This window comes from Varanus komodoensis, unplaced genomic scaffold (genome assembly GCF_004798865.1).
Source record: "Varanus komodoensis strain SLA01 unplaced genomic scaffold, ASM479886v1 scaffold2, whole genome shotgun sequence".
Classification (NCBI taxonomy): Eukaryota; Metazoa; Chordata; class Lepidosauria; order Squamata; family Varanidae; genus Varanus; species Varanus komodoensis.
Window position 1 is genome coordinate 49,417,237 of NW_025335568.1, and position 25,331 is coordinate 49,442,567.

At 41.6% G+C, this 25,331-nt stretch overlaps 1 protein-coding gene across 5 annotated transcripts in view; it reads left to right on the forward strand.

Moving 5' to 3' along the window:
• ICA1 (islet cell autoantigen 1) overlaps nucleotides 1-16,214 on the forward strand; it is a 69,092-nt gene extending 52,878 nt beyond the window's left edge. For 3 of the 5 annotated variants that reach the window (XM_044428850.1, XM_044428851.1, XM_044428849.1), the window contains exons 10-15: nucleotides 2,079-2,128; nucleotides 3,486-3,548; nucleotides 3,729-3,770; nucleotides 9,120-9,386; nucleotides 14,219-14,314; nucleotides 15,313-16,214. In XM_044428850.1, coding sequence (XP_044284785.1) covers nucleotides 2,079-2,128; nucleotides 3,486-3,548; nucleotides 3,729-3,770; nucleotides 9,120-9,386; nucleotides 14,219-14,314; nucleotides 15,313-15,434 — 640 coding nt within the window. In that variant the 3' untranslated portion in view covers nucleotides 15,435-16,214. The remainder of the gene's footprint in view (nucleotides 1-2,078; nucleotides 2,129-3,485; nucleotides 3,549-3,728; nucleotides 3,771-9,119; nucleotides 9,387-14,218; nucleotides 14,315-15,312) is intronic. The other 2 variants (XM_044428853.1, XM_044428854.1) reach the window with 2 other exon arrangements.
• The last annotated feature ends 9,117 nt before the right edge of the window (nucleotides 16,215-25,331 follow it).

The window sequence follows — 25,331 nt, forward strand, 5'->3', positions numbered from 1 at the left end:
GGACTTGCCTATGTAGAAAACGTCATTCATAGAATTGACTTCATTAGCTGTGCAAGAGCATTACTGAATGGCTGCAGAAAGGATACAGCCATGGATGCAGAGCCTTCATCAGACAAGGGCAGAATGCCAAAAAAAGAGTACATAGCCAAGTTGACCAGGGCCAGCATCCTTTTGAGCCTGAATTGTAAAGTGGCTCAAGATTTAATGCGGTTGAGCTCTTACCTTTTCTCAAGCAAAAATGGAAAGATCTCCTAAACAGATTTGTTCCTGGGGCTGCCCTTTTTATTTTCCCCCCTTTCTCCTCTCTTCTGTTTTGCTTTGCTTGAGAACCTCTTGCTAAAGATTTCTGTAACCCGACTGGGTTTGTGTTGCTATTGTTGATCTGTCCTCAGAACTGGGCTTGTGGTCCAGATAAGATCGCCGAGTGACAGCAGGCATAGTAATAGCGGTGAGCCCTGCCAAGCCAGTACATCAGTTGCCATGTAACCAGTCCTGCTGCTTATTCAGTGTTCTGCTGCTTGCTCTACACAAGGTCAGGGAAAGGAGACCCTCTTTTCCTCCAAACAGCAAATGGAATAATCCCAGTCTCTTTAAATATGTGGATGAAAAGCCAAAAATTGGGTTCTGAATCCCTAAAGTGTCTCATCAGGAGCATCACAAATGCTGCTTTGTCTTAGTTGGGAGATGAGATAGAATGGAACTACACCGAAGTAAGGTCACGAAGGCAGTGGTAGAGATGATAAGGTTTTCATTTTGCCTGGCACCCCAAACTGTCCTTGCCACCAGTCTGTTTCAGAAAGATTCAGGAGAGATTCACGAACCACCCAACTTTGCTGCCTGGGCAGCACATAGCATGGGATAGGCTTCCACAGGAGGTGGGTGAAGCCCACGGGGGTCAGACTAGAAGGGGCCTGGGAGGCCCCTTCTGACTCGCCCTGTTTCTGTCTTTCTATATTCACACATAGCATTCCTCCCATGACTCTGGCTTTACTGCCTAAAATGCTAGCATGCAATACTTTAACCAAGCCAGCATTGCATTACAATTTATGATCAGCAATAGCTTATCCAGTGGTTCACTGGTAATTACTACCTTATACTGCCAAGCACTAGTTAATGAAGGAAGAGGCTCTATCAGAGGATATCCAGAGTTGATTTAGGGAGTGAGACAGCCGTTACTTTCAGCAATGGAATGGTACACTCTGTAGAGATAAAGATCAGCTTTCCCTGGTATTCTCCAGATGCTTAGGACTTCAGCTTCTATCAGCCCCAGCCAGCATGGCCAGTGGCCAGGAATGCTGGGAGGTGTAGTCCAAATCTGCTGGAGGGCACCAAGTTGCAGAAGACCTATGCAGATCATTCTGTTGGAGGCTCATAAAGATGTTGCTGTCTAGTCAGCAGCCGTTTGCCTGCATGGTGAAGTTTATTGTCTATTATTTAGAAACACGTATTGCCAACTATAAAATAATCCCCAAGCATAACCCATAAAATACAATGCAGTGAAATTCTGCAATAAACTAATAAAACAGGGGACAGACACACACAGATAAATAGCAATTTATACAATGCAATAACACAGGTATCATGTTACAACTCTGATGGCCTATTGTTTCCATTGCCCAATTCCTTCTACTAAGGACATCAGATTCCACTCCACCATTTAGTGACACTCAGGGCAGAAACAGATATTTCACTAGAGAAACACTGTGTGAACAGTTATTTGTAATGTGCTGCTACTGTGATGCTAACATGCACAACATGTGCCCCAGGATGAATTTGCTGGAGCTAGAAATTGTAACTCATGCACTGAGGATGAAATGTGGGGTTATTAGATGCCACTAATTCACAGATCCTACACTGAGTAAGATCTTACACTAAGATACACATGTGTTTGTGTGTGCATGTGTGTTGTTTTGTTTCAAGAAAGAACCAACTAGCAACATATTTGAAATTTCAAGGTGTCTTGATTTGGTCCACAAAACTGAAAATGGGAGGAAACAATAACCATATGACATGATTCTCCGCAATTATAGTAGAACATACCATAAACTATTTTCTTATTTTTCTTTTCACAATATAAGGTTGATTTCATTAGATGATGAAAACCTCACCAAGGAATCAGCTGACTCAGGTATTGTTGCTCATTACGCCTTTCCAACTTCACCTTTCTCCCTCATCTAAATAGATGCCGTGTGAACATTTTGTCCTTGCAAGCTACTTTAGAGCATATCACATTGTCTTAATCAGGTTGTCTTCATGCTCACTCTAGAAGTGTAAAGCACACAAAATCAATTAAGAATGGAGATCTGAGATTAGATTCACCAAGTATAAAACTGCCTTGAGTGATACATATTGCAGAGAGAGGACACTTGCTCTGCCTCTTTCTGGTGACCTCTATCATCCTGGCTTTTGCAGCGAAAGGAGCACAGCCCTGTGATGTGGCTGCTGCTAGGCCGGAGGTGCCTTTCTGCCTCACCATCTTCCAGAAAATAGAGATGGAGATCAATGCCAGGCAACTGCACTACAACACTGCTGTGTTTCCCCAGATGCACCTTCCCTGCTTATCCTGTGTGTCCTTTCAGAGCAGATAAGCTCACTTAGGTGTAAGAGTGGAACTGGACCTCATTGAGTTCTAACATATTCCAGGCAGGTGCCTAATCCATCTGCCTGAACATCACAACATTTTCATTCAGCTTAGACTCTCTAATAAATAGATAATTAACTGTAGAGGAATACAGTCATTTTTGGAATTGATAAACCTTCCAGGCACGTACAAGATTGGCATTTCATGAAATAATACCCTTTCCCTGAGTTGAAAAGAAGTACCTTAATCTCCAGATGGACAAATGCTGATTTGTGCACTGTCCAGTCAGTTTTGAATATTGGGCAGTATAGAAATAAAATAAATAAATCACACTGCTGCTAAGATTGAGGACAGCCCTGAAGTTCATCAGATGAATTTTCAAGACTAAAGTGTGATTTGATCCAGAGGTAGCAATAATAGGAAGCTGGCCCACACTCGCTTTCTGACGCTGTGTTCTTCATTGCGCAACTTGCCATCTTGTGCTAATTAGGTCAATTGAGAGGATGGCCAAACTAGAGAAATTAAAGCTGAGCCAAGGATATTTGGACTTTGGCCTATGTCTCTTCTGAGGTGATGATACACTAAGGGTGGAATCCCATCAAGTTCTTCTACTGACAGAACTACTTCTGTTAAGAGAATTGAGAGTGGAAGAATTTCTCCCTTACCTTGCAATTTTGCTCTTGGGGGACCCTCCAGATGTGGGGGGAGTTGCAGGAGGGATGGAATAGCCCTGTGGGTTTCCCCTAAGTCCACTTTGGGACATCAAATAATCTGGGATTGATTCACATTAAACTGAACATCCTAATAATACAAGAAATCAGACCAGAAAAACTTGAGACTCATGTCTAAAGCTCTAAGTGTCTTTGCTGGATTTGATTTGACCTAGAAAATGTTTTGATTGCAGCAGACGATAGTAAGGACATCCTCAGTACTTTTGGGGAGAACCTCAACCACAGAGAAAATTCAGGTATGTTTCCTATAAGTGTGGTACAATTCTATGCATGTGTACTCACCAAGTAAACCCCAAAAAGTCCAGTGAGACTTCTCCCAGCTAAGCGTACATATATGAGACTGTGTCCTAACAATATTAAGTATGAAATCTACAGAAGTGTCTTCTAATAATGATTTCCCTACCTTGCTTTTTTAGGAGTAATAGATGACTTATTAGATCTGAAACCTGATGAAAATGGTATGTAATCTTTTTGTCTGTTTTATCATTTCTGCAAAAGGGTGCCAAACATAGTCTAATCAATTAAAAACTAGTTGTTTTTCAAAGTAATCATCTCCTGCAGGAGTGTAAGTGTTGTAAAAGGGAATTCAGTATGATACTGATGTAAAGAAGAATCCCTATATAGACCAATACTGATAGTAACTAATAGTAACAGATAGTGTGTTTATCAAATGTCTTGACATCAAACATTGTAGGCAACAGATATTCTTCCACTGAATTTTCAGCCAGGTCCACTTCACCACTAAGGCTCAGTAATCCATCATAACTATGTGTTTGTAGGAAATTATTTTGTGTGGGATGGAGTAGGAATTGTTGTACCTATTCTGCCATGTGCTGGTAGCATGCATTTGGTTTCATTGTCATGTTTCAAATATGTCTTTTAACACAATTCCCACATGTGGCAATGGCTAATAAAGGAATCCACTAGTTCTCAGAAGGATTTCTCCATGAGGAATATCCAAGAGCCACTGCATAGCTGTATGTTCATAACAGTAGCCACCATGGAAAATTAGGACGTGAATCCACACACACACAGTAGGACTAACTGTTAATTAAAAGGTATGTGGCTTCTTCCTGAAGTTATATTTGGAGTCAGAAGAATGAATTATGCTTTTTGGAAAATCAGTGATCATCCAAATGGGTTTCCACAAACTAATTCTATATTGTTTAAAATCTTTCCTTGTTCACCCAAGCACACTATTTATGTGGGAGTGTAAGAACAAATTTTAAATAAGATAGCAGTTTCCCTTGTATTAGCAACATCAAAAGTTTGTGATAACCTTAGTAGACATTTGCGAGTTTTTCAGGCAGGGTTGACTTCTGATAGTTTTGTCACCCTGTGAAAAGTGCTTATGTCGAACCATTCTTTGATTCTATCCCCTTCCATGCCAGCAGTTGCTGGAAGCTTCTGCCATCCAGCTAGTCCACCTCGTCTTATAAAAATGTCACTGGGCCTTTTTATAAATGTATACTTCAAAATACTGTCTGTCTGTCTGTCTGTCTGTCTTTCTTTCTTTCATCTATAAAATTTGTAGGCCGTCCAATTACTAATGTCTTTGGATGGCTAACAGCATAAATAAATTGACAACCCACTCTGGCTGCAATTAATAACATACAATAATAAACTTCAATATTAAAATATTAATTAAATAAAAAGGTCTTAACCTGGCGCCAAAAAACATATAATGATGGCGCCAGGCAGACCTCTCTGGGGAATGCATTCCATAGACAGGGCGCCACCACAGAGAAGGCCCTCCGGGTACTCTGTCTCCTAACATCTTTCACAGAGGGTTCCCAGAGGAGGGCTTCTGTTGCTGATCTCAGGGGGCAGGAGGGCAAATAGGGAAATAAATAAATATACAGCAGTGTGCAGTGGGAAGCCCCTTGGATGCCAACAAGCTTGTTGAAAAATGCACTAACGGTTATGAAGATCAGAGTGGAAGGACTTCTACCAGAAATGCCTGCTGGATTGTTGGCAGAGTTGACCATCAAACTCAGCCTCTGTCCATCATATGTTGACAGGGCCAGTATACTTTCCATTTTATACACTTTCCTGGATACCATGCAAGATAATGTATAGACAATGAGGAGTGTGGCTCAACATCAAGGTACATCTTCATTAAGAAAAAACTCAGCGTGGTGTGGTGGTTCCAGTGTTGGACTGGGGGACCTTGGAGATGGGCTCTAGTCCATTCTCAGCCATGGGGCCCAATGGCTGATGTTGGGCCAGTCACTCAGCCTCAGTCTATCCTACCTCACCTAAGTTGTAAGGATAAAATGGAGTGGAGGAAGATGGTGTAAACAGTCTTGGGTTTCTTGCAAGAAGAAGAAAGGTGGGATATTTATAATGTAAATATTATTACATTATATTTATGTAATAATAAATAACAACAGCATATCATTTTCTTCAATATTGTGAGGGCAAGGGAAAATGCATGCACATGAGGGATACTGTTGGAAGGAGTAGCAACATCAAAAAAAGAACAGAAGGAAAGGGAAGTGAGAAGTAATACAAAAGCAAGTTGTTTATTGTAACAATCATGTTGCCCCCTTCTGTTTTTAAAGTAAGAACTATGTTAAGAGTATAAAGACAGCTGCAGTTTTATAATGCATTTTAAATAGTTTATGTACATTATATCTGTATACATTGCAGCAGTATACAAAGGAAGTTGTATACAGCAAGTGCAAATGATAGCTTTGCTGTTGACCTTGGGACCACCAGATTTTTCCCCTCATGCAATAAATATGTATTGCATTACGAAAGAATGGTGGCATGTTATCATTAAAATAATGCTCTTAATATCTCTTGTCACTTCATCATTCTCTGTTCACTGTAGAAATCCCTGGAAGTGACACAGGGTCCTGCCTTATGCATTGAAACCCATTACAAATAAATAAGATCAAAAGAAATGATGCTTTTCCAGTTCAAGGCAACAAAAGATTTTCAGTGCTTTCTCCTCCATTTGTCACAAGAGTTCAGTAGCTTCTAGCTCAAGTGGAGCTTTCTGGTACAGTTGTTTTTTGCTTGAGCTGTCCAGGCCAGCTATGGACTGTGAAATGAAACATTTGTGGTGTCACCTGCATGTGACAAGAACTTTACCATAATTGAAGACTGATTATTTTCCTCTATTGTGATTTTCTGGCTGTAGAAACTGCAGGAAATTTGTTAACCAAATCATCCTCTCTTTGACAGAAGGAGGAACGGGTACTCTTAAAATTCCCAGTTCATTGCAAGTATGGGGTAAAAGTTTTGACTGCCATTTTGATATAGCTGCATTATGTCAGTATGGTTGTCTAGTACACGCACTGAAAGTTCAGGCTTCAGATAATCTTCAGGTTTCATTTGGATGTTTCATAAAAGTCTAAGCTGCTGTTTCTTTTATAGAAGTATTATTCCTAGCTTGTAGGTGTTTTTACATTCTCCTATGTGGTGTTGACTCATGACCTGGTTAAAAGGTCAACTTGGTCCCCTTTTCTTTCTGACACCTCACAGTCACTTCAGTCTGCATTCTTGGGCTCTTTAAAAGAAAGGTCCTTCTAAGAAAGCAGGCTTTCACCTTTAAATAAAACCCATTCTTGTTGCTCTAATGACCTTTGTACTCTAAAGGATCCCTTTTCTGTTCATTTCTTATATGCTGCTCATTACATCTGTTTATGATCAATACTGATTTATGGGTGGAGAACGTACACAGCCATGTTACTGCTTGTTTGAGAGAAGCTGCTACAGTGATACAGCATGAGAAGAAGCATAATAGAAAAGTCTGAAATAAATACATTAGTGTCACACTTTTGGAGAGCTCTGGAATAAAGCTCTAGAGCAAAGCATTTAAACCTGACTGGAAATGGGGCAGGGCTGCACCCCATCCTTGTTCTCATTTGCAGTATTTGCTGGAATTCTGATTTTCTACTTCTGTCCTCTCACTGTGCTCCCATATATATTCTTCTTCTCAAATTATCATCTCTGGAAGACACAAAACAGCAGTGAAACTTAATAAAAGGACACCTGGGACCTCAGGCAGTTGCATTAAAATTAGAAGCATGTATAGTATTGTAGCATTTATTCTGAAAGTGATCATGCTTGAGGAAGAAATGGGAAATTACGTGGTTGTTTATGCTAAATCCAGTTCTGAATCAAATGCTATCTTCATATTTGATGCACATAATTTAACAATAATGTATAGAATTAAGTTCTCCTTGAAATAGACCAAGTGTGGCATCCATCCTGGAATGTGCTTCATTATGGATAGGTTAAAAGACTAGTTTGGCAGTTGCGCTGTTGTTTGAGTTAGTGCAGCTGCTGCTCTGAATAAAGCACCCTCTCCTAGTCTGTGGAGTTGTGCTCTTGTTAACCTGCAGACTGAGGCCTTGCTAGCAGATTTGACTGAAGTGGAGGGTGCTTTATAGAGTTCCTTATCGTTTCCTTGATGTTTACCCTCCAGCAGTGCCTCAACCATGGAAGCAGGGCAGAGATCACACCCTCCAGGAGATCAGGACTGCTTCTGCCACATAAGTCTGCTTCTTCCAGAGACCATGATCTGTAGAAAACAAGAAAAGGAAAAAAATACCATGGTTGAGCAGATCCTCAGGACTGAATTGTATATCAGTTTTCCAGAGGACGGCTATCTTAAAATGTTGGATGTGGGACTATTAACCATGATCAGAGAGACAGGGTGTCTAAAGCAGGAGGAAGTCTTAAAGCAGGTGGCAGCTTTGACAACACGGTCATGGATTCACTTTCACATCGACTTCTCCTAAGAAGGGGACAGGGAAGTGGAAGGTGAAATGATAGGCCAGCTGTAGACTTCAGTGACTCCTCTGGTGACTGTAATTGTGTCCGCTTATTAAATGCTCCTCTAATAATGGTGTTGGTTACTTGAGGCTCTTCTTTTGACCATTGTGGTTGGTTATGCTATTATTGTAGCTATCATCTGTTGTTATTACATTTGACATTTTCTAGGTGCTCGGTGTGAATGTTATAGCTCTCTATGTGACGGTGTCTTTTTTGCCCTTGAACATCCATCGCTGTCCCTTCAGTCCATGGGCACACAATCCATTTGCAAAGGCTTGCTGCATCTCACTGCCTCCCACATTGGTCAGACAGCCAAACCGACTCTTGTCGTCTGGAAGAGTGACCATTCTGTGTGTCTCCACAGTGCATTTACTTCATTTCTCATCTTGCAGACATTTGAACCAGCAGCCCAACTTAGGGTCACACCCATCCAGCAAAACCCCTGGTTAGAATGCCCAGTAGGAGTAATGTAACCATAATGTACGCTGTTCCTTTGTTAGGGAATCCAACATAAGCTTTCTGTTTGTTGTCCATATTAAATTGAATCTCCTATTATAGCAAGACAAAGGGCTGCTGCAGGAAAACCCATTTTCATGATGTTTTTCCATTGGCCAAAATAGTCCTTTTACTGAAGTAACTGGTATGTTTCTGAAAAGTGGGGGTGCTGGCATTTTAGCTGCTGTCTTTCCATGAATTATTGCATCAACCAGGACATCTAGAGAAGTTTATCGGAGAGTTGAGAAAGCATAAATGTTCAGGCAGAACATTTCTTTGGTTTTTGGTTACACAGGAAACGGCTTCATATGTGGTCAGACTATATGTCCATTTTCCCTAGTATGGTGTGCTCTGATTGACAGTGGCAGACAAGTCTTCCTCAGACCAGCATGGGATATTTGAATGCTAAACATGTTCTCTACCAATTTGCTATGGTCTCTGCATGGGCACTCCTTAAGATTTCACCTCTGTTCTTGCACTGTTTCCCTGTTTTTTAACTTTTGTGCTCCTGCTTCTCCTGCCAGCATCAAAGGACCCATTTGCAGACTCTTTAGAGCCCGAGGCTACTGATAAGGATGATATGGTGTTGCTGAATGAGATTCTCAATGCTTCTTCTCTGGACGATGGGGAATTCAGCAGGGAATGGACTGCTGTCTTTGGAGAGGATCCACTCACTGAGGTAGCCACGAATCCTTCTGCTGGAGAAGTGGAGAGCAACCAGTCGTCATCAGGCTTCCTTCCTTCTCAGCTTTTAGACCAAAACATGAATGATTTGCAGTCCTCTCTTCAAGGTAGGCTTGTTTTGTTGCTGACATAAGGAATGCTTATCAATAGAACATCATTGCTGGCTAAATTCTGCCAGTACTTTGGAACAGTGTATGAACTTAATACTGAGCTGTATGACAATGGACTATACGTGTTTGCATGGACACGTATTTACTGGGGGATTTGGAGATCCCATGCTAAACTGAGCTGTGTGCACAAGTCTGGGACTTAGGTGCTCCACCTTCTCTGTTCTCCTTTGGCAGAGTTGCTTGGTGAACATTTGAATAGGGGCCAATTGGTTTCTTTAAACTGTGGGTTATTCACACAAGCCATATCTTCTGATCTTGAGTTGTTTGGACAGATCATAGTTTAAACTAACTAGAGTTTCATGCTCAGACAGACTGCGATAAATTCTGATTAGCTTAAAGCAAAAGTGGATGCTTAAGATCATCATCTGAATATGACAGAAGATGAGAAGGGAGCAGGTTTCTGCATATGACACGGCTGCAGCTTAGCATTGTGTTCGAACCAGATTCCTTCTTTTCTCTCTCCCCCACCACTGTGTGTCTGTCTGTTTATGTTTTGGGAAGCTTGCACGTATACGTTCCAGGAACTGACTTCCTCCCTCAGATTACTCACAGTAGACCCATTCATTTTTAATTTGCCCTCCATGCAATGCTCCCTGTTTTGATCTCTCCGAGTATCATCTACCTGCTCTTGTGTTGCAAAACAGATGCACCCGCACAACAGGATTAACATGAAACTGCTTTATTAATTCCCATCTCTAGTTGCTTTGGCGCTTCGTGTGCAGCAGAGCAACCTTCGTGCTGCCAGAACATGATGCTAATCTCTCTGCTGTGTCTTGGGCAGATGGTGGCTGTGGGAGGGAGGCGTAAAGGGTGAAAGGAAAAATTGTCTAATTATTTTTAGAGCGAAGAGATGACGTGTGTGAAGGGTTCTTAACTCCTCCAGGGTGTTAGTGTGGGTTGGGTTGCTTGTCATTTGTTGATGGGAAAATTATTCCTCTGACATTCCTCAGGTAGGAGAAAATAGTAGAGCCTGCAGTAGCAATAAAAAGGCTCTTGTTAAAGGGACCTTGTCAAGCCGGGCAGGCCTAAGAGAAGTGTATGTCATCAAAGGGACTTCAGAGGCTCAAGTCCAAGTCCTTTGGCCTATCGAATAGGGACATGGCTGGCTTCTCATTCTAATGGAGCTTGAATGCTAGAAATATTAAGGTGATGTTGTGCAGCTCGCCACAGGTAAGCCAACACAGAACAGCAGCTAGAGCCTAGCTAGACATGAGCTTGGATCAGATTTATACTGCATCGACTGTGCTGGTGAATGTGAACTTTCTCAGCCTTCCTTCCCATGGCAGCCCCCTGGAAATGCTGTAGAAATGATCAGAGATCTGCTAGATGAGGTGGTTGAATTGTAGGAAGGCCGGGGAATCCTGAAAAGTGGCCAGAGGGCATTTCCTCTCTCAGAAGGTCACGTCAGCTTGCAGAAGTTGGACCCTGGATCCCACCCCTGATGAAGGACACCTATAAACAGCATTATCCATGGTGGTGGTTGTCCTTGATCAAAAGGCCAGCACAGGGGTATGAAGGGTGATCGAGCTGCCAGGTTGCTGACGGGGACGGGGCGTTATGCTCACATGACTCCAGTCCTCCGTCAGCTTCACTGGCTTCCCATTGAAGCCCGGGCCCAATTCAAGGTGTTGATTATGACCTACAAAGCCCTAAACGGCTTGGGTCCTGGCTACCTGAACGAGCGCTTACGTCCGTATATGCCCGACCGCCCCTTGAGATCTGCGGGAGAGTCCCTTCTCCAGGAACCCTCCATGAAAGAAATTAGGAGAGTAAGTACCCGGAGGAGGGCTTTCTCTGCGGTGGCGCCCAACCTATGGAATTCACTCCCCAAAGAGGTCCGCCTGGCACCGTCGTTACTGGTTTTTCGGCGCCAGGTAAAGACCTTTTTATTTAAACATCATTTCAATTGTTAAAACATATGATCTGGCCTGGGCAACTTCTTCTTCCTTCTCTTTCTCATCCTATATTTTTATTTTATACTGATAATTTTAATTTTGTATTTATAAATCAATGTATTTTTTGTATTTTTATATTTAATGGTAATTTATTATGTACTATTGTATTTCAATGTATTTTATCATGTTGTAAGCCGCCCCGAGGTTTCGGCAAGGGGCGGCATAGAAATGTTATAACAACAACAACAACAACAACAACAACAACAACAACATGCATGGGGAGGGAGGCAGGCAAATGAATAGCACCTCCATGATTTTTCCCATGTGGCAGATATTTATTTATTGATTTATTTAAAACATGTCTATGCCGCCACTTTGGGAGTGCCAATTTAAAGTGGGGGTGAAGGAAGGAGCAACTAATGCAGTCTACGATTGAAAGCAACCTCAGGATCCACTTCCATTCAGTAACGTCCTTGGACAGTCCATGGAATGAATGAGGACTTCACTCTTGCCTCTGTGGTGAGATAGGCAGATTTGGAGGGAGGCAGAAGGGGTGGCAAAGGAAGAATAAAGCACTGACTCCCACCGAACAGTTCCCTTGTTCCACATTGCACTTTCCAGCATCTGCTGTATGTTTGAAGAAAGAAATTAAAAACCGGGGGATGCAGATGGATCGTTCACATAAAGTGAAGTTTGGTCCATGTACTGACCCAAAGGCTTATCTAGCCTATGGTTTCACTGAAGCCACATTCCAAATGAAAGTCAGAGCTAGGATCAACAATAAATCATACTGAAAAATCCATTATTTCACAGCACTTTTCAAACACGTTAAACTTGCAGCTCACCAATTTCTTATGCCACCACAGTTGACTTGGATGGCTAATGGAAATGGCTGTAGAAGCTAATATTCTTAAGTAGTTACTGCCTGTGGGAAATTATTAGTTCACACAGTCCATAGTCCTGCTAAATACATTTTGACCAATTGTTTTTTTCAGCAGCTGCAAATTCTGGGGCAAATAGTTCTCCAGAGTGTGGTGATCTTTTTCAGCCCTGTTACCAGCATTCTTTATCTATAAATGTTAAACATTCTATCATATATAAAGCATATATGAGAACATATGAAGTCCCCAAAGACAGAAAAGACTAGAATTCTCAGCTGCTGCTTATATCTAACAAGAAGATTCCACAACTTACCAGCTTTACTTGGCAATTATCAAATTTTCTCCTGACAGTCTGCTTCTACTTTAGTAGCATTTCCACTACTCAAATATCTTTTTCACACTTAAAACACTGCAGTTTTCTTAATCTTTTTCTAAAATTGAAAGCTGTCAGTCTCAAATAATCTCAAGTGTCACCCACTCCTATTTAGGGACAACCCAGTTGGCAATTGCTACAAATTTCTTTATTTAAAGTTCTGTCTGTCTGTCTCTTTCTCTTCCATCTGTCCGTCCTTCCTCCCTTCAAGCATGCAACATGATGATTCTGTTATATCATTCATATATTACAATCCACTGTCAAATAGAATTTTTCCTGGGGCCTCTGGGGACGACAGTAGTACAAGAAATTGTTACTGTTGAAGTGCTTTCTTTGTGGGTCAAAGAAGGCTCAACTTCAGAGCCAAAAAAAAATCTTAGGGGTGGGACGTCAAATATTCTACTGATTCTATTTCAAATATTCTACAGTTATCTCCTTCAGTCACTTCTCTAATTGTACAGCCTGCTTTCATAAGAAAGCATTTGCTTCTCTGCCTCTTTCTACTTTGTTCTCTTTTGGTAATAGTTAAAGGAATTGTGAAATCGTAGGTATAATCATGTTTGCAGTGAACTGTCTAGTTATTCCTTTCAGTTTTAAATGTAATATGAGCATAAGGGACTACCTTTTGCTTGTTTGTTTCAACTTGGCACATCTGTTCAGTCAACATCTCATTTATAATCTTAGTCTAGTTTGATCATGAGCTGCTCTCTGAGTGACAAGCTAGCATAAGGTTGCAGCCAGCAGGCACTGAACCCTTCCTCCCCAAAGACAAGCTTCCACCTTTTAATTTCATCGTATGTTAGCAGTGGAAACATGACAAACTGGTATCTTTTTGGCAGAGCTATTGGGCAGACGGACAAGTACTGGGCAGCTCAGCTGCTTGTCATCATGACAGTTGGGCTACCCCAGAAGAGCTGTGCCTGTTGATGAAGCCCTTTCTTGGGTTTAGTGCTGTCCTAGCCTGTCCTGCCATTTGAAACAGCATTTTGACAGACCCGCTTTGAACTCGGTCGATAACATCAGAATTATCCCTTTGTTGCAGTGCTTGTTTCTAATGGGTAATTGATTTAAATAGTTAAGCAAGACATGGAAGTCAGCTGCCTCCCCACAAAAGCCCCTCCTGCGTGTAAAGCCTAATAACTACCACCTACAATAAAGCACAGCGACCTTCAGCAGTTTGCTGAAGAAACCTGGAATAAGGGGAGCTATGTTTTGAGTTTTTGCTCTGCCTTTCAACCAAAGGCACTTGCACTGCAGAGTTAAAAGCAGCATAAGGTGAAGGACAAACATGAAGAGCAACTTCAAACAATTGAACAAACCTAAAATGACAGATTAGGATGCATACTTATTAGTTAATGAAAGAGTCACCCTGGGGAGACCAGGGTGCTGTTCCCACACAGCCATGAAGCTCACTTGGTGTCTCCGGGTGAGTCATTAACCCTCAGCCTGGCCTCTCCCATAGAGGAGAGGTGGGTCGTGTACCTCACTGCTTCCTGGAGGAAAACTTGGCTATACATATGACAAAGCATGCAATAAATGCCTTGAGTACTGCTGCCAGGAGTGGTGTGCTAAGTAATTACTGTTGATCTGCAAAAATGCAACTCTGCTATCGAATTCCAGGTTGGGCAGCCAGCAGCGTCAGCCCTTTGCCTGTACCCCAGACAGCACAGAAATCTAGTAGCCTGAATATGAATGTCAACAAGACACCTATGAAAGGTACTCAGTCACTTACTCTTTGGCATGTGTTTGTTATTGCATTAATCAGAGTGCGGTCTAAGCAATGGAGACAGGAATGTCTCTACTTGTTCATTTGTTCGTCGCTGAAGTGCTGCTGAGACTTGGGTTGTGTTGAAGAAATGCTGGGTCCAGTAGATTGTCATGGGGCCCACAGTGTGTTGTCAACATCCTTCCCCTTTCCTCTTAAAAATCCTGAGTACAGGCCATGGGCTCTGCCACCTCAGAGTGTTCCGATGTTGTCAAGTGGGGTTGTGTTTTTTATTTCTGTGTCTCGGTCTTTTGACAATCTCTGAAAAGATCATCAGAGAAAGAAGATAGTCTTAGTGCCCTCAACTCAGGTGCAAAAATGTAGTGTGGCTCTAGCTTCCAGGAACTTCATGAGGTTATATTCACTAAAATAAGTGCTAAATACTTTATCAATGTCGGGAGGAATGGAACCTGCCCAGCAATTAAGATGTCCTTTGGAGGTCTTTGAGATGCCCCTGCCTTCAAAAGTTAGGCTGGTGGCTTCTGGACAAAGGGTATTTTCTGTGTTGGCACCCAATTATGAAACTTCTTTCTCAGATACATTCATTTAATGCCATCACTGCAAGTGTGTAAGTGCTAGGCTACTTGTTGCCATAGAAGTTAAAAATTGTCTTCATTGCCTTTTATCTGTTGTCAATATATGTAACTCATCTTTTATCTGCCAATTCTGGTTTTTTGTCCATTATATCTTCTTGTACTTTCTGGTATTAGAGTGGTGGATGGGTGTTTCTTGAAAGCTGCTTTGAGGGCATTTAGGTAAAAGGCAGGGTACAAATTATATAAATAAATATAGAACTGCAGAATGCTCAACTTTTTGCCAATAACTATGCATGAGATCTTCAGTAGTAGTGCATTCTAAATCCATGGCATATTTATGTTATGCATGAAAAATCTTTCAAAAGAGCAATAAAGTTGACTTAGTGGCGACTGTTTTTCTTTTCTTTTTGCAGAAACTGCAAGTTCTTCTAAAGATCTAACTGCATGGTTTAGCCTCTTTGCTGATCTGGACCCCTTGTCCAACCCAGATGCTGTTGGAAAAACAGATAAAGAACATGAATTGCTAAATGCATGAATTGTCTGCCTGTGGTAACTCTCACTTCATCATTCATAAACACCATTCTTGAGGTTTTAGAAAATTTAAAACCAGGTCCATGTGCTCTGTACAACTTCTCACATCTGTGCCATTCTAATAAAATCAAGGGATTGACCCTCCCCTTTCGATAAGTAAGTTATTAGCTCTTGTTTTGTATAAAAAGTTTGCACCTTCTCTTTTTTGTTTGTGAATGTACTGAATGAAGTGTTGATTTTAGAGAGGATCCTAGATTAGTGTACTTGCTGTAACCTGGGTCTTGGCAGAAAGTTGTCGTGGCTGATACAAGGGTGAAATATAATTGAGAAACCTATTTTTTTCTGTTTTTCTTTGTGTAAATCAGAAATCAAAATCATGTAATCCAAAGGCTGCATGAATTGATTGTATAGGCAGTAGTATGTTATATACTGCTGCAATATTAACATAACTAAATTTCTATTGTTAGTACCCATAGTGAACAATCTATATATTGGAACTAATCGTTAGAGAATTATATCTGAGAATCTGCAAATCTACTCTACTCACTCTCTAATTTTAAATTGTTAGGCAAATGGCACTGCCCAGACTACATCTTTGTAGTGTGTTCTTTTGCACCAGCAGTTTCTGCTATTAAGAGACCAGGTCGTATTGACTTTGCCAACCATGCATTTGCAGTAATCGCGGTTTCCGTACAAAGCATTGTTCATCACAGCTGGTTTCACACCCACATGTTCTTGAGCCTATTGTGACACTCTTCTTTAATAAAGATGGTTTTGACAAAAAGAAAAGCCTGAATGTCCATATGTCAACTGGAACTTAAGAAATCCAACTCGTGAAATCTGATCATTTTTAGCAGGAAACGAATAGTTTTACTCAATGCCCTAAAGATGAGCGGGTCTCCTCAGCTGGCAAAACCAGGCCCATTATCAGCACAAATCAACCTCAGGAGTCTCCTGAAAACTCTTAGGAGGCCCCTTTTAAAAAATAATTCAAACATTGTCACTTCCAATCAGTACTGAATAACTGGGACTAGGATTCTACTTCTTAATTTCCCACAATGCCTCTGGGTTTATCACTTATTTTTATTTCCTGCAAGTTTTTACAGATGAACACAATAGCCACGTGGCCCTCTGAGCAGTTCACAACACTTTGGATCACTGCTGAGCATTGTAAGACTTCATTTAAAGTCCTAGATTGTAGGCCTGGTGCTAATCACAGCTCTGTTGCTGCTGCCTGTAGCTGCAGCCAGATAAACCTGCAGGGCTTATCAACATGGTAGGATCAAAAGGCATTTTCCTGAGTTCTCCTCACCCCCAAAAAAACACTGTCCCAGAGCAAGAGAATCTGGTATTTAAGATGATTTTTTTCCAGGCTGACTCTGTTTCTCTTTTATCTTCCTAGCATGTAACATGAAACAAGTAAAGCTAAAGAAATGGGTGTGTCATCCTTTATTTTGGTTTTGTAAATTCTAATTTAGCCTTTGCCTTGTTCTGCTAGCTTTATAAATTTTTTTCATGGGAAATATTCAGAAATACGTTTCTACTTTCCATCCGAAGCAGTGCAGCTCTAACTGTGACTTTAACCCTCTACCCACCATCTCCTTCTGCTATATCCAGGTTTCATCAAGGTGCAGATTTTTTTTGTCAGCCAGCCACTTATTCCCTACACTATTTTCATGCAGAATGATGCTGGATTTCTGAATTTGAAACTTGGGGCTTTTAAGCAGTCTAAAACATGCTTTGAAAGCATAAAATAGCCTACAGAAAAGACCCTCTCCCTGTTTCTAGTGTGGTTTGTGCTAGGCTTTCACTGGCCAGGTCAATGTACCTTTGGTGAAGGTTTGCCCATAGCTGTGATGTTAACATTGCCCACCAAAGCTTCAGAATTGTGGGGTCACACACATTCTTTTGTATGTGTTCTCTTAAAAATGTAATGTATGAAATGGATTTTAATCATTCCACTCTTACATGCAGTGTGCTTCTGAGGATCACCTCTGAATAGTCTTCATATCTTTGTCCTGCTGTGCCATTAAAAAATGCAAAGATGAGATGGGAGACAGAAAACCGCAAAGACATGAGAGTAATGCATCAGCCTACTTGGGTTACTCTTTTACATTTCATGTTGTTTCGACCCCACAGGATCTTCTAATTATATGTTTAGCGGGAAAGCTAAATTCTACTGGAAGCAGCTGGCGGTCTTAACAGTGAATTGTGCATCCCACAATACATTGCAAATTCTTGCACATTTCTGTCCACTGTTTACAATGCTCTAAAATCTTCATAAACTGTTTGGTTCCAGTGCACACTAGACCCAGAGCCAGCAAAAATGGAGTGAAGTTGTAGTTTTTCCAGCTGATGGGGGGGGGGGGACTGGGGGGGCACTAATGTGACTAGATTGCACTGGCTTTCAAGCAAGCTAATACTCTACTGTGTCAGACTTAATTAGAGCTGTTTTTAGGTCACAGATCATAGACATCAGAGCTGCAAATGGCTCCCACTCAATCAGGGCATTGTGTGGAGAGTGCTGCACAAGTGTAACAATGGTCTGCATTGCTATCAATTCACATCACACTTCAGATACAATAGCTGAACTGCCACAAGATTTCAGACAGAAAAAGGGGGACCGTATTTGCACCAATTTCCACCCCCACTCCAAAAACAGCTCTATTATTAGTAATAACTAGGGAAGCCTATTTTGCTTAATGTAAAGACAATATTGACTGTTAGTGTTGCATATATTTCCTGCCACCCATAGAAAAAGGACCATTAGAGTAAACTTAGTCTAACAATGGAACTTGGCCACTGGCCTGTTTAAATTGAATTCCAAAATCTGTAACTGAAAGTACAGGATGAGTTGTTGATGAGGCTAATAGTACTTATTGGTAATTAAAAGACATGCAGGGTAGAATATTTTTGCAGCATTTTGCTGTGCTAGCCATATGCAGTCTCAGTTATTAACAGGACATGCCTGTTAATTATTTTGTTAACAATCAGAAGACCATTACATGACCAGCTAAATGGTTCCTTTTGGCCATATGTATTATCCTTTAGTTGCATATTGATTTTTGAGCAGGATATTTTCAAATAAAAATGTAGCATAACAGCTATAGCATTGGAGCAGGTAAAAGAATATTTTTTGCTGTGCTTAATGCATGGTCCCCCCCCCCCCGATTTTATTTTTTAATATTAAATATTCCAGGCAAAGATATCCTTTCATACTTCATACTCCTCAAATAGTATATATTTTGCTTAAAGTTAAAAATGGGTATTTCTTCTGTAAAAAAATACTCCAGCAGATATTAAGTCCGTACTTGATACACCTCTAAAGGCTGTTTAATGTTGACAGTGTTTCCAGAAAGTGAATTACAGGTAGCATGTGTTCGGCTCAGCATGCATCTCTTGACCATACTACATATTTACAGCTACAGACAAACTGTTTAAATCATCTTTCAGCTTGCTGAAATGCTTGAAAATGCAGGCATACGTCGGAGGTATTCCTGGTTCGGTCCCAGACCAATGCAATAAAGTGATTATTTCAATAAAGCAAGTCACACTTCCTTTTTTTTTTTTTTTTTGCTTTCCCAGGGCATATGGAAGTTATGCTTACACTATATGGCAGTCTATTAAGTGTGCAACAGCATTAGGTCTAAAAAACAATGTGCACACCTTAATTAAAAATAAGGAAGTGCTAGCCATCATCTGAGCCTTCAGCAAGTCATACTGTTTGATGGTGGAGTGTCTTGCCTTGATGTTGATGGCTGCTGACGGATCAGGGGGGTGCTTGGCTGAAAGTTGGAGTGGCTGTGGCAATTTCTTACAACAGGACAATAACTAAGTTTGCTGGATCAATTGACTCTTCCTTTCACGAAAGATTTCTCTGTAGCACGCAAAGCTGTTTGATAGCATTTTACCCACAGAAGACCTCCTTCCAAAATTGGAGTCAATCCTCTCAAACCCTGCTTAGCTTTATCAACTAAGTTTATGTAGTATTCTAAACCTTTGCTGTCATTTCAACAAACTTCACAGCATCTTCAGCAGGAGTATATTCTGTCTCAAGAAACCACTTTCTTTGTTCATCCATAAGCGGCAGCTCCTCATCAGTTGAAGTTTTATCATGAGATTGAAGCAGTTCAATCACATCTTCAGGCTCCACTTTTAGTTCTCTTGCTACTTCTACTATATCTGAATTTACTTCCATTGAAGTCTTGAACCCAAGTCATCCACGAGAGTTGGAATCAACTTCTTTCGAACTCCTGCTATTTTGACCTCTTCCCATGAATCACAAATGTTCTTAATGGCATCTGGAATGGTGAATCAATTTCAGAAGATTTTCAATTTACTTTGCCCAGCTCCATCAGAGGAAAGTTAAAATTACTCCCTGATCCAAGGGCTGCAGAATGGATGTTGTGTTAGCAGGCATGAAAGCAACATTAATCTCACTGTACATCTCCACAAGAGCTCCTGGGTTACCAGGTGCATTGTCAATGTGCAGTAATATTTTGAAAGGAATCTTTCAAGCATGGCCTGTCCATGGCTTGAGCGTTGTTTATTCTTCCAACAAGCTATTCTGCCTGGGTTTGGGCGACAGAAAAGCCACAACAGGGTAAGTAATTAGGCAGATGGTGCCTGGCCTGAGCTGGGAATTAAAATAAGCCCCCGTGGCTTGATTAAGCTGTGGTGATTGTGCAAAAGGAGCCAGTGCCTAAACCCAACCTTTGAATAGAATGCCAGGAGGAAGAAGGGCATGTTACTTTATTATATTTATATCTTGTTTTTTTCCTTTCAAAGAACTCAAGGCAGCTTACACAATTCTCCCTCTCTTCTCAATCTTATCCTCACAATGACAGCCATGTAAGTTAGGTTGGGCTGAGAGTCTGTGATTGGCCCAATGTCACCCAGTTAGGTCTATGACTGAGTGGGGACTAAACCCAGATCTCCTGAGTCCCCAGCCATGCTAAAGCTGCTTTAGCAGTCCTGCAGGTACAAACCTAACAAGATGTTAACTACATTAATTTTCCACCACTACACAGGCTCTGTAGTTAGATGGTAAAGCACATGTTTTGCCTGGAAATGGCCCAGATTCTACATCTGGCATCTCCAGTTTCAAAAAAATGGTCAGGTGGCAGTGATGAGGAAGGCTTCGGCCCAAGTCTCTGGAGAGTCACTGGTTGTTAAACAATGGGCTCCATGTGCAAATACTCTGTCATGGTGTAAAGCAGCTTCAGATATTGCTATCCGGAGCAGCTGACAATAATGCACTGAAATTATAAAACAGTGAACTAATAAAAATACAATCAAAATCACTAGCACTGGATAGGTTGCATTGCTTTCAAACACATTAAAAGGAGAATGAAGGTTTGACTGGAACCTGCCACTGTCTCTGCCAGGAGAATGACTGCAGCAGGGTAGGGTAGAGAGTTGGTTGCAGCCACAGTTGATCCAGAAGCAGAAGACTTAGTGTTGACCCCATGGGACTGTTCACACATGAAACTAGACCACGGTTGCCTCATGGCATGGTATCTTCCCTTCCGTCTTCTGTTCACACAATTCTGGTTTCCACACTCCACCATCCTCCAAGTATCATGTCAGTCCCCACAGCTGGGAACTAATCCAGTGTGTACTGGGAAACCCCCTTTGCCTGGCTCTCCCCCATTGGTCCACATGCTCCTCTGGGTGCATTCTTAATTGGCTGCCTGCATCTTTTCATTTAGGGAGGTCAGCTGCTCTATAGGAGCAATGGAGTAGCATCTCCGATACTGTTACATTCCATGCCTATGCGAATGCATGTCCATCCACCCAACCCCCTGCCTCTCCTTCACTGCATGTGCCCAATGTACTTCCCTGTGCAAGACATGCCCAAGCTGGCAAGACCATCCAACACCACCCTGCCCAGGCAGCCTGCCACATGGACAACAGCTGCACAGGCACCAGTGCCAGGAACAGTGAGCTCTGCCAGCCAGATCTTCTTGACAGTTCCTGTTTGGTCAACAGCCTGCATAACTCCACCAGCAGGCTGTCAGGAGGAAATTGGCAAAGGGGAGTTCCACAACTTGTGGGGTGTTCCACAAGTACTGGGAAAAGGTGGGATTGGGCAGACAGAGGCAGACAGAGGCTCCCTGGGACACTCGCCCTGGTGATGCCCCATACACTGTCCAGGCACTCCTTATGCGTAGAGCAGCTTCCCTGTGTAGTGTGAGATGGGCAAGGCAGCAAGGTGAACATGGTGGTGAGGCAGGCATGGCAGCAAGGTGGGCATTTGGATGGTGGAGCAGCTAGGCATCGGAGAGCCCACACCAGCAGTGAAGGGAGCATGAAGCTAGCCAATCAGCTCCCTTATGTCAGCAACCTGCCACTGAAATAGCCGGCAGAAATGGAAATTGCCAAAAACCACTGCAACTGAATTCACAAATAACAGCAAGCCATGGTGATGCATGGAAATCTTAAATCAGGGGTCCTCAAACTTTTGGAATAGGGGGCCAGTTGAAAGGCTGCCGTGACCGTCACGGGCCGGTGAGGTGGAGGTGCGAGGGGGCGCAGGCCGGTGAGGTGCCATCGGGGCGCGTACGAGGCAGCATCGGGTGCACGCGGCAGTGGCTTGCTCGCTCGGAGATCTCCCAGCGAGTCCAAAGCCATCTCCGAGCGAGCAAGCCACCACCTTCCCACCCACGCTGAGGCAGCGGTGAGCACACGCGTATGGGAGGCAGGTGGTGGCAGCGGCAGCTTGCTCACTCAAGCGCGTGCACGGGCAGCAAACAGCGGCGTGGGCTGGATGGATGGCATGGCGGGCCAGATCCATCCCACAGGCCATAGTTTGAGGACCCGTGTTTTAAATTTTGGGATCTCTGTGGGAATTTATGGTAAACATCTTCTGCTTCACCATGCTTTCTGAATTCACAAGTAACAACATTCCCTCTCCAGCATTACCTGTTATTATGTGTGAACACCACCCGTGTTTGCTCCTCAAGGACACATGTAAACTGACTCCCAAGGAAAAATGATACTCAATTCGTTATTTACATTCAATACACTACCTTGTTTGTGCAAAATGCTAATGGTACCAAATTAGTCAGGGCCAGAAAGATGTGTCCAAATTAGGGGAATGGACATTAGGGAATAGTCTGAATAGTCTGATGGGTCTATGTTGGCAGTAACTGTCCAGGAAAAGGATCATGAATTACGATGGAAATACCAAATCAAAGAACAGCAGCTGTGAAAAATATGAATTCCATAATAGGGATCAGTAAGAGATTAATCAAAAATAAAGCAGCCAATGTCACACAAGTCCTTTATACAAACATGCGGTATGATCAAATTTGTCAGTACTGTGTACAGTTATGGCCACTGCATCTCAAAAAGGGCTGTAGATAAAAGATTAATGGAAAATGGCATAAATTTGGGGGCACTGCTTACAACTGTGCTATGAGCTATGTCTTCTAATCTGGCAGCAAAATGAAGATGGGATCTGGGTGAGGGCCATCCTATCTCCAAATGTTAGTTGCACACTAATCTCAAAGCACTGTTGTGCCCTGTCTTTTGAGCTGCATGAGAGGGCTAACCAGAAAAACAAAGGATGGCTGCCAATTTTTCTAAAAAAGAAAATCAAGGTACTACCTATGACGACTGCTCGTCAAAATGATCTTCTGGAGTAGACGTTTATGTTCTTTCATGTTGTTGCTGCAGCTTTTTTTTGGGGGGGGGTGGTTTAACACACAGTGAGGAAAGGCAACACAAGAACATAACTGGTATTAAATAGAGCTGAGGTCACTGTTCCTCCCTTTCCCTTTAAACAAAAGAACTTCCTCTGGCATGAGAATATATTTCCTGAATTACTTGTTCTATTGATGTTTTCCTTTGACAAACTCTTGAAGGTTGTTTAAAAAACCTGCGACAGATCTTTACTAGCCATGGAAAACTGAGTGTCCTGTCACACCAGTTTTTGTCCTTGTTGTTGGCAAAAGCTGTCTGGACCATTGTTTTGGCATAAGGATACACTGTAAAAATAAAGGTAGAACACTTCACCTCTGAGAACAAGTAGCACACAGCACATTTGTAATTCCCTAATTATGTTGGCCAGTAGAAATAAAGCTGTTCAAAAAAACCCACAACCTTCAGCCTGGAGTTGTGCAAGGGCTCCTTGGTGCCTTTTTCAGGGTAGTCTTCCTCATCTATATTTCATGGGACAAACGTATTATGCTTCTGTGCGTAGATCTTTAATTTTTATCCCATCCACTCCCTACACACACATTATCAGTCTTGCTCGTCCTGCTGTCTGGGTCGATCTACTGGCTATGAAGGCAAGGAGCAGTATTTCCATGGTCAAACACATCCTGTGCATGCAGAAGGTTCCAAGTTCCATCTCTGGCATCTCCAAGTATAAAATGGAGAACTCCTGCTTAAAATTCTGGCTGTTATTCCCAAATACCATTCACAATACTAGGCTTTGACAAAACAATGATCCAATTCAATAATTGGATCATTATTGATCAGGTTCCTACACTGATAGAGCCAGTTAAATCTCACTTTGGAGTGAGTTCTACAGTCAACAACAAACTTCAAAAAAAGCTCTTTAACAACTTAGTTCTTGGCAAAGTCTCTATAATGTAAGACTAAATAAGAATAAGAGAAAGTAAATAAGAGCAGAACAGATATGGAAGGGAACAGCATGAGCCTTAACACCCTTTCTAGACTGGGAATGCTGTTTTGATAATATCTTTTACCTGCTTGGAGTGGCTTCAAACATAAAATTACAGCAAAATAAAAACATGTTAAAAAGCAAACATGTTTGAACATTAAATACAAAGAACAACACACTACAATGCAATACAGACTAAGTCACAGGAAAAAATAAGGTTTCTGATTATGACAAAAGGAGAAAGAGAGCAGGAATATGGCTGTTGGGAAGGGGATAATTCAAATGCAATGTACAGTCCAGTGAGTTCTGCATTCCACAGTCATACACACTAACATGTGCTCACTTCATAAGTACAAAAATTACTACTTTGTTCCTTGAATTTATATTAAGGCCACAACATAATGTGGTTTAGTTTTAGCTTTAAAACCCCCCTAATACTGAAGGCTTACTGGAAAATGGATGATGATATTTGAAGTTTTAATGGGTAGTGAAGCACATAATGACTGTTTCCCACAAACATAAACACTATAATGCTGAGGAAAATGCATTTGTAAGGCACAGAAAAACTATACCAAAACCAGCTTATGTTCTGCCGCTTCTAGAGATAGATGCTTTGAGACTTTTAATACATTAAAAAGCATATTGCATAGGAGTACCTTCAAATATGCAATTCAAGTTCTGACTATAGGCAGAGAAGGGGCAGATAAGGCCAGTGAAGAGACTGTCTCAGTGCTATTGTGTGGGTTAATGTAATGAGAAATTAAATGTACATATTAGTAAAAGACTGCATGTCCAAAGGAGAAGTGTATATTTTCTGAATTAGCCAGGTTAGTGCTAAATATTTTCCTGATATGCTACTTCACAGTGGAAGTAAATGCACTTCTAACTCTAACAGTAAATAAGAGTAAAAACTCCATCAGTAACTGAGAGTGGAATAAATTGATACATTAATAATTAAATTAGGAATGATACAAATTAAGTACAACATTTGATTACTAGTTGGGAAGATGATTACTAGTTGGGAAGCCCAACTATGTTAATAACAAATATACCATATGTAACGAAAACAGGATTTAAGCCTCCCCACTCCTTTTCATTCAAACGAGATGTGAAATACTCTTCTTTCCATATGTAAAAAGAAGTTTTAAGGTAGGCCTCCTGTGATCCCCTTCTCCATGCAGTGGAAGTGTTCAAGGATTATACCTCAAGCCTTTTCTGAATGTTTCAGTCACCTTCCACACAGCTTTCAAATAAAAGAGACATACTACA